At 40.3% G+C, this 17,762-nt stretch overlaps 1 protein-coding gene across 1 annotated transcript in view; it reads left to right on the top strand.

Moving 5' to 3' along the window:
• Positions 1-715: 715 nt before the first annotated feature.
• Positions 716-17,762, top strand: part of LOC132849982 (MORC family CW-type zinc finger protein 3-like) — a 31,577-nt gene continuing 14,530 nt past the window's right edge. Inside the window, exons 1-11 of the mRNA XM_060876034.1 lie at positions 716-777; positions 4,488-4,560; positions 6,168-6,300; positions 6,467-6,690; positions 6,893-7,049; positions 7,381-7,525; positions 7,640-7,768; positions 7,904-8,023; positions 8,450-8,547; positions 10,716-10,817; positions 17,325-17,453. Of these exons, the coding sequence (XP_060732017.1) occupies positions 739-777; positions 4,488-4,560; positions 6,168-6,300; positions 6,467-6,690; positions 6,893-7,049; positions 7,381-7,525; positions 7,640-7,768; positions 7,904-8,023; positions 8,450-8,547; positions 10,716-10,817; positions 17,325-17,453 (1,349 nt within the window). The 5' untranslated portion in view covers positions 716-738. The remainder of the gene's footprint in view (positions 778-4,487; positions 4,561-6,167; positions 6,301-6,466; positions 6,691-6,892; positions 7,050-7,380; positions 7,526-7,639; positions 7,769-7,903; positions 8,024-8,449; positions 8,548-10,715; positions 10,818-17,324; positions 17,454-17,762) is intronic.

Genomic DNA, 17,762 nt, shown 5'->3' with positions numbered 1-17,762 from the left:
TTATGAATGAAAGTTCTGTCACAAAACGATATTGTTATGTATCCTCACGCTTTTTAAGTGGGTATACAGAAATCCTTGGCCTTTCCTAGTGGGTATACGGCGTATACCTGCATATCACATAGACTACACCAGTGTCTACAAGTGCACTAATTACTTTTGCACATTTCACTGAGTTAGGTAATGCAAAAATGAGAGCATGTAGTGATGTGTGTTTGAGCTATAAAAATATATATAGATAAGAAAACAGTATTCCACAGGTGTGCAATTCATTTCCTGGATTCACATACTGATGTGCACAATTTGGTCATGAATTGACCTTTTGATCCGAGTGTGTGAACGTGTTTTGCACCATATTTAGTGCAACTCGTGCAAAAGATATGCGCGTAAGAGTTTCTTAAATTTCTGATTTATAGAATAGAACATGTGATATAAAATATGAATATGAAAATATGAAATAAAGAATTTAAAAAGTTGTTGTCTTGTGTTTGTGGGAGAAAAAACAAACAAACAGATTGCAATTTTTTTCTCTGAACAGGTTTTTTTTTTCCAAATGTCCTGATACACAAATGGTACTATTATTAACAACTGCACATTCTATTGTTACGTGCTCAGTTGTCTTGCACAATCAAGATTTCTAGTAGATTACTAATTCAAACGTAATATAATCACGTGAATGAAACTGATGCTGGCCGAATTACACTTGGCCACGCCCACTTAGACCAGTTTTACCTTACAATCATGGCGGCGCAGACGGAGCGAGGAATACCTATAAGCGCAGTAAGTAAACTTCATGTTATAACTTATACATTCTGTTAGAACAGTAAAGAATATAGCTACACCGAACCGATGTGTAGTCCATGTGAAATTATATATACATGTTTGGGTATACATATTTATATGATATACACAAATACAAAATTTGTAATTATTTGACACCCATCAGATAAAAGCGTCAGTGACAATGCTGTTAAAGGACATTGTTAAACGACAGATGCTAAAATTATGATAAACAGCATAACACTATACACTACCGTTTGTTAGTGAAACATTTAAAATCCAAAAAAGCGTTAATGAAGTAGCAGCGTGTATAATGTATAATAAATACAGTGAGCGCGCCAAATAGAAATATTGCTATATTTAAAAAAAAATGCTGCTGAGGAATTTTTCACAAATTCTTCTTCTTAGTAGTAATAGTAGTAGTAGTGGTATTGCTTTTATTATTAGTCTTTTTTTTTTTTTTTTTATCTTATTCTAAGTATCATTAGTTTTGTATGCTATTAAATATTTTTAGTGGCATAGAATTGAGTCTTCTGCCTTTCAGTATTTATGTTTACATTAATGGACATTGGTAGATGCCTTTGTCCAGATTGTGCTTTTAAGGCTTTAACAATAAATACATCATCATGCTGGTTTACAAGGTGATGAACTAAGTGTGCTATCAGTCTAAAACCCTGTTGGAAGGTAATATAGTCTGAAAAACATCTGAAAATAGTTTTAAGTTGACATAATTTACATACATTAAGTCTTTACTTGGGACTAAAGAGGTTGGACTTTAGTCATTGTTTGAATACAGAGAGCAGACTCAGCTGTTCGAATATGTGTGGAAAGTTCATTCCACCAGCTAGGTGCTAGAACAGAGAAGAGTCTTGATTTATGTCTTACTTGTCTCCTGAGAGAAACCGGGTCCAGTCGAGCTGGTCCAGTTTTGTCTTTGTAGGCAAGCATCAGTGTTTTAAATATGATGTGTTTTAAATCACAGGATGCCAGTGGAGGGAGTTTAGTATTGGGGTGGTGTGGGAGAACATGAGAAAGTTGAAAACCAGTCATGCAGCCCTATTGTTAATCAGTTTGTTAGATTTTCCTTGTATTCAGCTGCACGGTCGTTGGGTGGCTCGCCAACGTACTAGAATGCTTCTATTGCATAAAAGAAAAGTAAGCTGGAACAAGTTTAGGGGAAAAGTGTTTATTGAAGATGTTCGTGTAGCATAAAAGTCTTCTTAAGGGCTAAACTAAATAACAAAGAACAAATACCCTGAACGCTATATCACATAATAAATGTTTTTTATATTCCACAAAACAGAATGATAACTGAATTTACACAAATGAACCAGTTATTGATTCTTAACTCTTTGTATTCTTATCTGGATGATTAATGTCTCTTTTTATATTTTGTGATAGTTTTTATTATTAGTTTTAGTCCCTGTCCTGACTGTTCTTCAGAAAAGTACTCCAGGTCCTGCAGATTTTGTTTTCCAGCTAAATAATCGAGCCCCTATTACCAGTGACTATATGATTTGACTATATGATTATGACTATGAGATTTGTCTCTTCACAAAGAGGACAAATGATGGACTTATACACAATAATATTCTAATATTCATATTTTGCATGCTATTCAACTTATATGGTGAAAACTTTGGTAACTTGGCTGAGTCACAAGGTGAATTTGATGAAGTGGATAATTTTAAAGAATGCTTAATGTGACATTGCAAGAGGTTCATGCCTCTGTTCAGACTACTGCTGGACACATGTATGTTTCAATTCTGAAGACTTTCAGAGCAGGGATTACCCATCACATTATAAAACAAAACATTGTTTCCCGCCTCCCCACATGCCTCACCGTGTCCGTCGCTTCACCCTATGTTCCTCGTTGTGTTCCTTGCATCCCCCCACGTGCTTCGCCGTGCACGCATAATTGCACTTTGGACTTTCGGCCGTGGTTCTGGGTTGGCCGGTCGTGAGCCATGCCTTGGGGTGGGGGTACTGTCATGGACAGCTTGGACTGTTCTCTGCCTGAACACCAAAGGAACATTTTGGCAGTGTAGTGGAAATTTTCACTTTAGACATGTTCACACGAATCTGTCCTTATATGCTTCTGATATTCCCATGGCTGGTAGTTATTGTGACTATAGTTTCTCTTCAACACTGTATCTATCAGACCTTTCCCGTGAGACCTTAGTTGTTCCCATGGGATTAGTTTGGTAGTTTGGATAAGCAGGCGATGTTTTGGCTTTTACATGTCCTGTTTCATTTCTTTTACTGTCTATAAAACCATGATGTTATCCATGATCGGCCCTTCCTCTCTGATTTTACTCGCGGAGTGTTGGGTCCTTCTGCAAAGCTGAACACAATAAACCGTGGAACCTTTTTTACTCTTGCCCATGCCTATCGTGTGATATTTTATGCTTTAATTCTCTCAAACCTCAAATCTTCCACAACAGCAGGCTTTGTCTTGTGTCATCTGTCTGTGTTTTTGTTTTGTGCTCACGTGCGTTCCCCCTGCCCGATCATTAATCTGTTCCAGGGGTGGCCAACCAGTCAGAGACCAAGAGCCACATTTTTTACTGTGTTACCGCAAAGAGCCACATCATACACATGGGCACATATGAACATCACCCTATCCCTTCCTCACACACACACACACACACACACACACACACACACATAACTTTGCTCAGCCAGATTTATTGTAAATGTCACAAACCAACATGATAATGACAGGAATTACTGTTTCTACATTACTAATTCCTACATTACTAAGACCATAGGCCAGTCATTTTCAACAATGAACATTATGTGCACTGTCTCACAGACAAACTTTCAGTTCAACCAAGTCCACAAAAATATAATAATTTACAATAGCGTTTTTCTTTTATTATGCATGTTACTTAGTGGGACTTCTGGCATTCCTTGCCTTGTACAATCCTCTTCAAATCCATTTTGCTGTGCATTTTTTCCCTACCATTTGTTTACTCAAATGATCTTGCTCCTACTGGACGTTTGACGATAACACCGTATTGCACTCAAGCAAAGCGAACACGCACATTAAAAAAACACAAATACAAACTTCGATATGAATGTAAGAGCCGCATGAAACCGGGCAAAGAGCCGGGTTGGCCAGGCCTGATCTATTCCCACCTCTTTTGATGACATTTAATGAGCTATAGAAATAGTAACATATTAGAATGAGCATATTAATCTAAACCTGTGACTTGACATGTAACCAGAACTCTATAGTAAGAGCTCTGCTCAGCAATCTTCTGACCAATCAGAATTAAGACCTCAAGGCTTTTGCATATTTTCTAAGCCAAAAGCAAAAATCAGACAGTCTTGTTAATCATTTAGTAGAACATATGTTTGGGTTAGAGCATTTTGTAATCATTTCAGCTTTCCATGCTTCCCTGTCTAGGCTTGACTGACAGAATAATTATTTCCTTGCAGTATGCACATTTTAGTAATTTATATAGAACATAATTACTGTAGCCAAAAATAATAGTAATATTGGATAATTAAATAATCATTTATGTCACATACAGTAATTTGATTTGTGTTTTTTTATTGGGTTAACTTTGGAGACATCAGAGCATTGCAATATCCTCTATCCTCCATTACAACATCAACACTATTATTTTCAAATGTTCATCATTAAAGGTCTAGGTGTGTAATTACTGATACTTCTTTGACATGTTATTTTTCCCTGATTAAAGGTAAGTCCACATTATCTGCATACAAACTCTACAAGCCACACTGGGCCCTTCAGCGCTATAGCAGAGCTGATTGGTGAGTCACCATTCATTCCAGTTTTATTACAACGTATATGTCTGTTTAAGCAGTTTCTTAGTGTTACAAAACTATAATTGGTCTGCATATTAATAAGTAATATAACTTTGGTATTTTCTGACAGAAAACTATTTATTGCCTGCTTTTTTGTAAATACCCCAATTCCCATTTTATAACTGCGTATCTTTAGAGTAGAGTCACTGAATTCATTTGTTGATAAAGGAAAAACAGTACTCTCAAGAACCTATATTTTACCACCCTATAATTTAAGCACTTCCTTCACACATTCCTACTACATTTGATACTTCCTTCACTTTGTTCCTTTGTTCTGTGTGGTCTAATTTCAATTTTGTTTGCTTATAGTATTTTGTACTATGTGATTGTATGAGAACTGATTAAAGAAAAGATTAATGAGATTTATTTTTTTTCTCTGCCTTCTGTTATTATTAGCCCATAGTTTAACTATACATGTTTTATTAGATTTTTAATATGTATCCTTTGAGCGTAATTGTATAACCTTTAAAATTAGTATTTTTATAAATTCTGTGCTATCATATTATTTTATAAAAAAAGGCATTGACTTCATTTCATGACATTTGTGCAGCAATATTTTTTTTGCAAGTTATTTTAACAAATGCAAAATGTTAGCTCTCTCTACAGATATTTTGTTTTACTCTATATATGTGTACATCCAAACATTAGCTGCCAGGGATGTGGTCTGGTGTTGATTTGTTTCAACCAGAACAATGGTTTAATTTGTGTTGATTTTCTTACACTGGTTTTTGTTCTTGGGTTGCTTGCGAAGACATGCATTATGGAAAAATAATAATTTTTAATATATTTTTTTGTAGTTTCTGTGCAATCCATCTGATCTTTCAGGACATTACATTCAGTTCATTGCCAATGTTTAAAAAATATTACAAAGTTATGTCACAGCATTTAAAATATACTGATTATTTAATATAATGAAATGGTTTGAACTGATCTTATTTTGCAGGCTTTCTTATCAGGCAAAATTTTCACACACGTAAATTCGCCATATTGTTATAGTTCAATGTATGTAGAAAGTACACATCTCTTTCCAAATAGATTTAAGCAAGGGTTACCATAAGAAGAACAAAAAAGGCAGGAGAACAAACTACATTTGAGCATGATGGAAATCTGTCATTTGACAGTAAAATAATGCTGGGTGTTTTTCCTCCAATAAATGCCCTTCAATATCAGTAATTCTGAGCACCTTTGCAGTATTACCTGTACATGTACACTGAAAATACAGTATAGTCACTATCCAATGTTTGCACTCATTTATTTTCTTTTACCAGTAATCAGTAGTCATAAAAAATGTGCAAGGCATTCTGGTGTGTGTGACAAGAACCTGATTTGCAGCATAGGGAATAAAATGTTCAGCTGGGTGCAGCTGTCAAATCAGAGGCAACAGTTGAGTCGATCCAGTCAGACTCCAGTGGGACCAGGATTTGTTTGTTTTGGGATTTGTTTGCATTTTTCAAATGCTTTTTACAGCTAAATAGGAATCCAAACACAAGTGGTGAACAGTCAAGTATCAGTGATAGTATTTGATTTTTCCTGTATTTCTTCTATATTGACAGACAATGCTTATGACCCAGATGTCAGTGCAAAGAAAATCTGGATAGATAAAACAGTGATCAAAGGCCAGGATTGCCTCATCTTCATGGATAATGGAAAAGGCATGGATTATGACAAGATGCACAAAATGCTCAGGTAGGAGAGTGTTTATGAAGTCTCCATTATCCTTTAGAGGTCTTTTAGATAATCTAGATAAGTAATACACTTTATCTGAAGATGTAGTTTGTTCAAATGTTTTTTAATTACAGGTACACATATCAAGCATTCATATTATCTCTTTCTCTCTCTTTCTCTCACTCAGTTTTGGCTTCAGTGATAAGCAAGCGGTAAAAGGCCATGTTCCAGTTGGTCTTTATGGTAACGGGTTTAAGTCCGGCTCCATGCGCTTGGGGAAGGATGCCATCGTGTTCTCAAAGAAAGACAACATCATGTGTGTGGGTCTCATGTCACAGACTTACCTCGAGAGGACAGGAGCACAGAATGTCATAGTGCCTATAGTCGCATTCACAACCACTGGAGAGACTGATATCCTATTTGTAGAGAGATTAATGAGAACTTTTGATTAGTGATGTGAGTGGATAAGTGCATTGAGGAAGAATTTCATAAAGCAGAAATGTTTACTACTACAGAAGAAAGAAGGTCATGAATGAATATTATGAATATTTAAATGCTTTCTGAGAGTTTAAATGTTCTTCTGTACAGTTTGGCCCTTAACCTTTTTGCTCACTCGGTGGTCCACGGAAGTATGAAGAGTGTCTCCATGATATTCTCACCCATTCTTTGTTTAGCACCAAGGAAGAACTGCAAACTGAGTTCAATGCCATTAATGGCCCATTCGGCACCAACTCCACTGGAACTCGCATCATCATCTGGAACCTTCGCAAGTAACCATGATTAAAGAGAGAGAAAGAAATAGGGGATAAAACACTGAAAAGTGAATAGAAAGTACAGAAGCTCTGTAGTTTATACCTTTGTCATGTTATTTTACAAAAGTAATGTTGAATACATTGTAGACCACACTGATTGATAAAGAGTAATGAGCAGTAAGAAGATTCTGGGTTAAATTATACATTTATCACACCATTATTTTCATATCATCATTCCATTTACAGTTCAGATATGTTTATTAAATGTTTGTCATTGGTTGTCAGGTGCTCTGTAAATGTCAGGTGCTCTTTACTGGATTTTCCGATAATTACCTTTGTTCTGCCTTAGAATGTCCTCGGGTGAATTGGAATTTGACTTCTTGAAGGATCGCTATGATATCCGGCTCCCTGTTGATGTTAATGAAGGCAGCAAAGAGCCAAACAAGGAGCCAGAGAGCCAGATATCACCACCTGAGAGTGAATATTCACTGCGGGTGAGATTTGAACCACTGAATATTAAAATCATTCATTTTCCTCATTTGCCATCTTACTGAGATATCAGTGCTGACCGCATGGTCACATTTGTGTTTATTTTTCTTTTAATTCAGGCATACTGCAGTATCTTGTACCTAAAGCCTAAAATGCAGATTATTATACGTGGGCAGAAGGTGAAATCTCAGCTCATCTCCAAAAGCCTAGCACTTATCATTCAGGACACATACAAACCCACATTTCTTGTATCCTTTTGCCAAATATTTGTAATAATATATAGAGTGTGTTATATGAAATCTGTTGAATAATTAAGATATTATTACTGTATAATGAAACAGATTTAATATTTTTATGGCATGATCCTTAAGTCTTTGTCTCAGAAAAAGGGAATTAAAATCACCTTTGGCTACAACACAAAAAGCAAAGAACATTATGGATTGATGATGTACCACAAAAACCGCCTCATCAAAGCCTATGAACCTGCTGCCTGTCAGCGTAAGGTAAAGATAATAAGAGTTTTTAATCCCTAACACAAGAACGCAGGACTCTATTTTTTAATTTTTAAGTTGAGAAGTTGGGAAGAAAAATGTTACATTTGAATGGTTGTACTGTATGTATATCCACCATGCACACTCTTATCGACAGCTAGAGGCTAGTGAAAGTTTTTATGACATGAGAGTAGACAGGACCCAACCAGGGACCCTGGAGTGTTTAAGACAGCAGTAAACCATGCTCTTACTCATTATCCACCACATTTTAGAGTTATTTTATGACTAGATTCTAACAAAGGATACATCTAGGTTCTTTTATATATAGGAACATTTACCTAAGTCTCTTTGAATAAATACATTGATACTTGTCTGCTAGACTAAGAATACCACATAATTCACATAATGTTTACATTGTTTTTTGTGTTCTGTTACCAGGCCAACAAAACAGGAGTGGGAGTTATTGGGGTAATAGAGTGTGACTACCTCACACCAATGCACAACAAGCAGGACTTTGAGAAGACAGAAGAATACAGGTGTGTATAGTTATCGTTTCAGGTGTATTGTCAGGAATGGCAGGTGAGGACCTAAATGTGAGATATAGACCAGACTTCAGATTAAGAGTCTTGAATATGAGCTGGCTTAAACAGGGGAGGCACAGTTCAGTAAAACAGATAGTCCAAAATCCAAAACTCTGACAAAGGGACAAAGCAGAACAAACAGAATCAGAAACAGTCCTTGTACAAGGGCAAACAGGGCAATGCAGGGCAGGCAGAAAACAGTGGGAATAAAATAGGGACAAAAAGGTAGCGTGGCATAGAGCAGGCAGAATCAAGGTCCAGGAACAGGCAAAGACAAAACCGGGCAGAACAGGAACAATGGCGGGATGATTAATCAGGAGGACAAGGCAGGTTCAAATTCTCTAAACTGGAGAGGGTTGCATTAGGAAGTGTCTGACAAAAAAAAACCTGTGCCAAATAAAATATGCAGATTATTGATCCACTCTGTCAACCCCTAAAGGAAACAGCTAAAAGGGAAAAAAATTGTCCTGTTAAGTTTTGATTGTCACGTCAATTACAAAGTAGGTGGAAAGCCAAATTTTGAGACAGATAAAAAGGCCAATGGTTGCTTAACATGGTGAAGGGCTCTGTCTATTTAGTGTCTTATGAGAGAGAGAACTATACACACGGATATCATTTTGGTGCATTACTTTGATTTTGTAACAGAAATAAGCATAAACCTTCACTTTAATAATCAGGATTAACTAAGTGGCGGAATGATTTTGTAGCTTTTAACTGCCCTTGAGGAACATACAACTTTCAAAACCTTTTTTTGAATTATGGCACTGTTGTAAGGATATTATATGTACTTAAACACTTCCCGTGTTCCTACATCTAACCAAACCTCATGTGTTGGAGACATGTTACTTGATTGGTGATTGGTGTAATGGTTTAAGTGTAAAGATAAACATTGGTCAATTTTCACAAGCCTGAAACCTGTCACCTCATTTCACTAAAATGCCTACTTACCTCATGTTGCTAATTTATATTTAACAGTTTATTTGCCATAATGATATCTCAAAGCCCCTATCAAATCGTGAAATCGTGGTCGAAATACTGGCAGAAAGTCAGGGCAGGCGGCAAACAATCAATAAACAGGAAAAACAGAGTAAAGTAATAAACCGGGGTATCACACAGGAAATAGAACGCTCAGACTGACAACCGTAGCAAATGAAGACTTCGCACTGAGGTCAAGTTCAAGTGCAACTGAAATGTGGGAACACTGGGAAATGTCTTCTGAAATGTGGGAACATTTTCATTTGATTTCGCCCAATAAGGTGGATATACATGGTTTTGTTGTGAAGCCTACATTTATAACTTCACTCATCATTGGGCAATTATAGGGCAGGCGGCAAACAATCAATAAACAGGAAAACAGAGCTAAGTAATAAACCGGGGTATCACACAGGAAATAGAACACTCAGACTGACAACCGTAGCAAATCAAGACTTCGCACTGAGGTCAAGTTCAAGTGCAACTTTATAGGAAGTGGGTGATTGGCAACAGCTGGCGGAGTAATGAGTCCCGGTGAGAGGATTATGGGGGATGCAGTCCGGAAACTGTCAGTACTGTCAGGAAGGTTCCCTCTGCTGTCGATCGGAGGGAGAGGCAGGTGCTTAAAATGACACTACATATCTGTAAGATACATATTCATAACATATTCACAATACATATTCATGACACTACATATCTGTAAGAATATTGTAATAATTGTACAATTTGTAAGAATTGGTTCCCTCTCTTTCTTCTTCTTGTTCCTCTGTATCTTCATTGCATACCTTTTGTATTGCATAGCTGTAGGGTACCTTATAACAAACATTTTAATGTAGAGATGTCATACAAATTGGTGAAACAAGGTGATGCTATGGTGCATATCAAAGCCTCTCTGCCTTTATGAATTTTAGGAATTATGTGTAGGGATTCTGGGATGAGAGTGCTAAATCTAGATTATTATAATCTGTAATTTAATAAGTAATGTAATAAGTGCACGTTAACAAGATATTCTAATGGCTGGGTCTTGGTGTGACCTTGTTTAAAAACAAGCATTTCCAAATGTATCTCCAAAATCAGCTGCTTACACTATTTTCTCTTCTGTGTATGGGAGTGCATCTGGTGTAATTAATGTTTTTTTTTATTCTCTGCAGGAAAACTATACAAAATGTAAGTACTAAGCTTGAGGAATATTGGAAGGAAGTCCGCTATAGACGTCAGAAATCCAATTGCAGTGTACCTGTTGAAGATGATGTGTGAGTAATTAAAACACACACACACACACATACACACACATGCAATTGTGACTTTGTCAAATCTACTAGTCACAAAAAATCTGTGCACAGGTGCTTTATTTGCATATATTGTTCGTTGTGGAGAAAATTGTTAATAGTGAACACAGCTCCAGGGTCCTCCATTGTTTTGCATTTTCTCCCTCTGTTCACATAAGTTTTCTCCAAGTTGACTGGTTTCCCTCCACCTCTCAATACATGCCAGTTGGGGGAGTGGGATGTCAGTATGCCAGTAGTTGAAATATCTGTATGTTCCTATTCCGGATGCTTTCCCACCCCACATTTAGTGTTATTTATGAACATGAAAAAGACATGTAGTAATGGAGTGCACATAAACTGTTATTGTAATGAAGCGTTGTGAGACGGAGGATCCATTTGTTCACTTTAATAAGAAACTCGTGGTACAACAAGCGTAGGTCAGAAACGGCAAACACAAAAACGTAGGAGACAAAATCAGAATCAATAACTAGTGACACTCCGAAGCTCCGAGGCGTGTGTCAAAAAAATGAACGCACAAGATCGCGTTCTGAAATGTGGGAACACTTTCATTTGATTTCGCCCAATAAGGAGGATATATATGGTTTTGTTGTGAAGCCTATATTTATAACTTCACTCATCATTGGGCAATTATACGATTCAGTGTAACATTTAATGTCGTTTATTTTGTCATATATATTTATTGGATAGTAGTAATAAGTTTAAAAATGAAAAGGAACCCCTCCTTGAAACGCTACCTTATTGTGGTGGAGGGGTTTGCGTGCCTGAATGATCCTAGGAGCTATGTTGTCTGGGGCTTTCTGCCCCTGGTAGGGTCTCCCAAGGCAAACAGGTCCTGGGTGACGGGCCAGACAAAGAGCGGTTCATTACCCCTTATGAAGAAAAATACAGCAAGGTCGTGCAGATGATACAGTGACGTCGCCCGGTATGGCGCAACCGGGGCCCCACCCTGGAGCCAGGCCCGGGGTTGGGGCTCGCATGCGAGCGCCTGGTGGCCGGGTCTTACCCCACGGGGCCCGGCCGGGCTCAGCCCGAAGGAGCGACGTGGGGCCGATCTCCTGTGGGCCCACCACCTGCAGGAGAAACCGTAAGGGGCTGGTGCAATGTGGATTGGGTGGCAGTCGAAGGCGGGAGCCTAGGCGACCCAATCCCTGGACACGGAATCTGGCTCTAGGGACATGGAATGTCACCTCGCTGGGGGGGAAGGAGCCTGAGCTGGTGCGGGAGGTTGAGAGATACCGACTAGATATAGTTGGGCTCGCCTCCACGCACAGCTTGGGCTCTGGAACCCAACTCCTCGAGAGAGGCTGGGCTCTCTACTACTCTGGAGTTGCCCGCGGTGAGAGGCGGCGGGCTGGTGTGGGCTTGCTCGTAGCCCCCCAGCTCAGCAGCCATGTGTTGGAGTTTACCCCGGTGAACGAGAGGGTCATTTCCCTGCGCCTTCGGGTCGGGGAGAGGTCTCTCACTGTTATTTGTGCTTACGTGCCAAATGGCAGTGTAGAGTACCCGACCATCTTGGTGTCTCTGGGAGGGGTGCTGGAAAGTGCTCCGACTGGGGACTCAGTCGTTCTACTGGGGGACTTCAACGCCCACATGGGCAGCGACAGTGACACGTGTAGGGGCGTGATTGGGAGGACACCCCCCCAGCCTCCCCCCCCCCGACCTGAACCCGAGTGGTATTCTGTTATTGGACTTCTGTGCTAGTCATAGTTTGTCCATAACGAACACCATGTTCAAGCATAAGGGTGTCCATCAGTACACATGGCATCAGGACACCCTAGGTCGGAAGTCGATGATCGACTTTGTGGTTGTTTCATCTGACCTCTGGCCGTATGTCTTGGACACTCGGGTAAAGAGAGGGGCGGAGCTGTCAACTGATCACCACCTGGTGCTGAGTTGGATCCGATGGCTGGGGAGGAAGTTGGACAGACTTGGCAGACCCAAACGTACTGTGAGGGTCCGCTGGGAACGTTTGGCAGAGTCTCCGGTCAGAGAGATCTTCAACTCCCACCTCCGGCAGAGCTTCAACCAGATCCCTAGGGAGGTTGGAGACATTGAGTCCGAGTGGACCATGTTCTCCACCTCTATTGTCGACACGGCCGCGCGGAGCTGTGGCTATAAGGTCTGTTGGTGCCTTTTCGCGGCGGCAATCCCGAAACCCGGTGGTGGACCCCGGAAGTAAGGGATGCCGTCAAGCTGAAGAAGGAGTCCTATCGAGCCTGGTTGGCTCGGGGGACTCCGGAGGCAGCTGATAGGTACCGGAGGGCCAAGCGAGCTTCAGCCCGGGTGGTTGCAGAGGCAAAAACTCGGGTCTGGGAGGAGTTTGGTGAGGCCATGGAGAAGGACTATCGGTTGGCCTCGAAGAAATTCTGGCAAACCGTCCGGCGCCTCAGGAGGGGGAAGCAGTGCCCTGCTCACACTGTTTACAGTGGGAGTGGGAATCTGCTGACTTTGACTGGGGACATTCTTGGACGGTGGAAGGAGTACTTCGAGGATCTCCTCAACCCCACCGACATGTCTTCCACTGAGGAAGCAGAGGCAGAGGGCTCGGTTGAGGACTTGTCGATCCCCCAAGCTGAGGTCACTGAGGTGGTTGAGAAGCTCCTCAGTGGCAAGGCGGTGGATGAGATCCGCCCTGAGTATCTCAAGTCTCTGGATGTTGTGGGGCTGTCTTGGTTGACACGCCTCTGCAACATCACGTGGCGGCTGGGGACAGTGCCTCTGGACTGGCACACTGGGGTGGTGGTCCCTCTGTTTAAGAAGGGGGACCGGAGGGTGTGTTCCAACTACAGGGGATCACACTCCTCAGCCTCCCCGGAAAAGTCTATGTCAGGGTACTGGAGAGGAGAATTCGGCCGATAGTCGAACCTCGGATTCAGGAGGAACAATGCGGGTTTCGTCCCGGTCGTGGAACACTGGACCATCTCTATACCCTCACCAGGTTGCTGGAGGGTTCATGGGAGATTGCCCAACCAGTCCACATGTGCTTTGTGGATCTGGAGAAGGCATTCGACTGTGTCCCTCGTGGTGATCTGTGGGGGGTGCTCTGGGAGTATGGGGTCCGGGGCCCTCTGCTAAGGGCTGTCCGGTCCCTATATGACCGGAGCAGGAGTTTGGTTCGCATTGCTGGCAGTAAGTCAGACTTGTTCCCGGTGCATGTTGGACTTCGGCAGGGCTGCCCTTTGTCACCGGTCCTGTTCATTATTTATATGGACAGGATTTCTAGGCACAGCCGAGCTTCTAGGCACAGCTTTGCAGCCGAGTGTGAAGCGGCGGGGATGAGAATCAGCACCTCCAAGTCTGAGGCCATGGTTTTCAATCAGAAAAGGGTGGCTTTCCCCCTTCAGGGTGGTGGAAAGCTCCTGCCTCAAGTGGAGGAGTTTAAGTATCTTGGGGTCTTGTTCACGAGTGAGGGAAGGATGGAGCGGGAGATTGACAGGCGGATCGGTGTATCTTCTGCAGTGATGCGGTCGATATACCGGTCTGTTGTGGTAAAGAAAGAGCTGAGCTGCAAGGCGAAGCTCTCTATTTACCAGTCGAATCTACGTTCCTACCCTCACCTATGGTCATGAGCTTTGGGTCATGACCGAAAGGACAAGATCCCGGATACAGGCGGCCCGAAATGAGTTTCCTCCGCAAGGTGGCTGGGCGCTCCCTTAGAGATAGGGTGAGGAGCTCGGTCACTCGGGAGGAGCTCAGAGTAGAGCCGCTGCTCCTCCACATCGAGAGGAGTCAGCTGAGGTGGCTCGGGCATCTGTTCCGGATGCCTCCTGGATGCCTCCCTGGGGAGGTGTTCCGGGCATGTCCAACCGGGAGGAGGCCCCGGGGAAGACCTAGGACACGCTGGAGGGACTATGTCTCTCGGCTGGCCTGGGAACGCCTCGGTATTCCCCCGGAGGAGCTGGAGGAAGTGTCTGGGGAGAGGTAAGTCTGGGTGTCCCTGCTCAGACTGCTGCCCCCGCGACCTGGCCCCGGATAAGCGGTAGAAGATGGATGGATGGATGGATGGATGGATGGATGGATGGATGGATGAAAAGGAATGCAAGAAAAGCCTTTTGTGCACCTCTTAATAGCATGATCTTTTTTAAATGGTTCACACTTTATACTTTTGAGACAAGGTCTATCCTTAATCTGTTTTTAGGTCCAGTGTTTGATTTGCTCCCAGCAGCTGGCCTATAATTAATAATACATCATCCAGGTTGAGGCATTTTCGTGCAAAGCATGACAGTGCCAGATCATCTGTCCAAGATGTAGCCAACAGCCAAGGTTAAAGCCTACTTTTAATTTTATTCACTTGTTTCAGTTTTAATTATTAAAATAATTAAGTGGTTTAAAAGGGCTGCTGTTATTTTATTATTATCAAAATAGGAACAAAGTCTCTCTCTGTCTCTCTCTCTCAATTTCAATTTAAGTGTGCTTTATTGGCATGACAAAAACTGTACATTTGTATTACCAAAGCATTTGCAGCTGTGCTGCATACAAATAGTACAAAAAGTTAAATTTAAACAAAGTACATTGTGCATAATTAAAAGTAAAATAGTAAATTATAGAAATACAATAAGAACGTACATTCTTGTATTTAATATTGATTCATTTATTTATTAATCTATCCTTAATTTGTCAATTCATTCATTTTTGCTTCTAAAATTAATACGTTGTTTGGTTGTGGAACATTCTGTGATAGCGCTTTCACCAGCAGAGGTCCTCATCGAGCTCTGATTAGAAAAGCTTTGAGTAATGAACCTTTTTCCGATACAATTGTGTTGAAAGCTTCACTGCTTCAAGAAAGCTTAACTTCACCATCACTATCAATAACACAGGCAGAGGGTCAAGGCAGGCGGCAAACTAGTGTTAATTTCGTCAGACGAGACGAGTCGTTAACAACCTTTTTTTTTTCATGACTAAGACGAGACTATGAGGAGACTGCACCACTGTCCAAAAACGCTGACTAAGACTAAATTAACATGCATTATTGTTGACGAAAAAAGACGAGACGAAAATGTTTTGTATAAAATAAAAGCTAATATAAAATCTCTCTTCATTTTCATCTACAATTGGCTCTGCTTTTTCATCATCTGTTACGCCTTTAAAATATTCACAACGAGTTCGCGGCTTCGCGCTGTTGCTCAAGTTTATTATATTGCTTATATATTATTTATAAGCTTATTATATTGCTACCTACCAAATAAATCCCGATGACCGGTCTTTGCATTACGATTAAAAGCAGCATCAATAAAGTAAAAAATGTGATGTGCAGTCAAGTTCGAGTGTATGCACTGTTTAAACGAGTGTTCTCAACTTCTCACTGATACTTTTGTAATTTGCGGAGTTTTGACAAGTTTTATAGCCACGATATTGTTTCTTATTCAAAAGTGGTGACAGAAAAAACTCAGCACCCCTAACCTGAAACCTCTTCCCACGCCCCTGTCACAATCACATCATAATCAAAATTAATAATTAGGCTTAAAAGCAAATGTATATGTAAGGGAATCAAGTTTATCAATTACATGTAATATTGCTCCAAATATCATCAATAATGGTGTGTGCAATACCATGTATAACTTGCATTAAGTCGGTAAATTTTATATATATATATATATATATATATATATATATATATATATATATATATATATATATATATATATATATATATATACACACACACACAACTACAGTTTTGATCTTAGGCTTTTCATTAAGTTTCATTTATTTCCACTATAACACTTGTGTTCCTGATATTATTGCATTTAATGAGGCCTCATTGTATTTATTCTTACAATAGATTCCAAATGTGGTCAAGCTACAATTTTTTGACTAAAACTAGACTAAAATTAAAAGACTTTTAGTCGACTAAAACTTGACTAAGATACCTTGAGTTTTCTTTTGACTAAAACTACACTAAAATGACGAGACTTTTAGTCGACTAAAACTAAGACTAACAAAAAAGATATGTGAATGACTAAATATGACTAAAACTAACAAGGACATTTGGCACAAGACTAAGACTAAATTAAAAATAGGTGACGAAATTAACACTACGGCAAGCAAACGTAAGTCAGAGCAAACAGAATAAAGTCAGAAACCGGGAAAACACAGGACATAAACGCTCAGACAGAGGCAAATTGAGACTTCGCACTGGAGTAAAGTTCTAGTTCAAGTTTTATAGGAAACTGGTAATTGGCTGCAGGTGGCAGTGTAATCAGGCTTGGAGCGGGAATTATGGGAGATGCAGTCCAGAAACACCTAGTACTCAGGCGAAGGTTCCCTCTGGTGGTGGTCGGGGGACGAGGCAGGTGTCTCGGCCATGACAGTTATCTTACCAGATTTACCCAATTTTATGCAAGCACTGTGCTGATAGGAATATTTGGGCACATGTTCTATGAAATAGACAGTGGAAGACCGATAAAGGGATGGTTGAGGTTTATGAGAATATAAGTGTATAAGAATCTGTATGTATGTGTTTACTTGCAGGAAGAAACCAGATCAAAACTGGGTGCAGTGTGATGATTGTAGGAATTGGCGAAAACTTCCTGATGGCATTGTTTTGTCACAGCTTCCAGATCAGTGGTTCTGCTACATGAACCCTGATCCCCAGTTCAGGTCTGTTTGTGTCTGCATAAGTCTGTGTACTGTATGTCTATTTTTGTGTGTTTCCCTGTTCCCATGTGAGTGTTTCTGTCTTTTTGTGTTTGTGTGTCTGTGTTACTGGAATGTAGAATATATTAAAAACTAGGTTTAAGTCACAAGGAAAGATTGCACTGCAATCATTTTTTACAAAATTAATTGTTATTTATACAGGGCTCCAGACTGCGCCTAAAATAGGCGCATTTGCGACTAAAAATATTAATTTGCAACTGATATTTTTGCTGAGGTCGCCAATGGCGACCAATCAAATTTACACATTATGAT

Source organism: Tachysurus vachellii, chromosome 8, assembly GCF_030014155.1.
Source record: "Tachysurus vachellii isolate PV-2020 chromosome 8, HZAU_Pvac_v1, whole genome shotgun sequence".
Classification (NCBI taxonomy): domain Eukaryota; kingdom Metazoa; phylum Chordata; class Actinopteri; order Siluriformes; family Bagridae; genus Tachysurus; species Tachysurus vachellii.
This window is presented reverse-complemented; position numbering and strand designations above follow the sequence as displayed.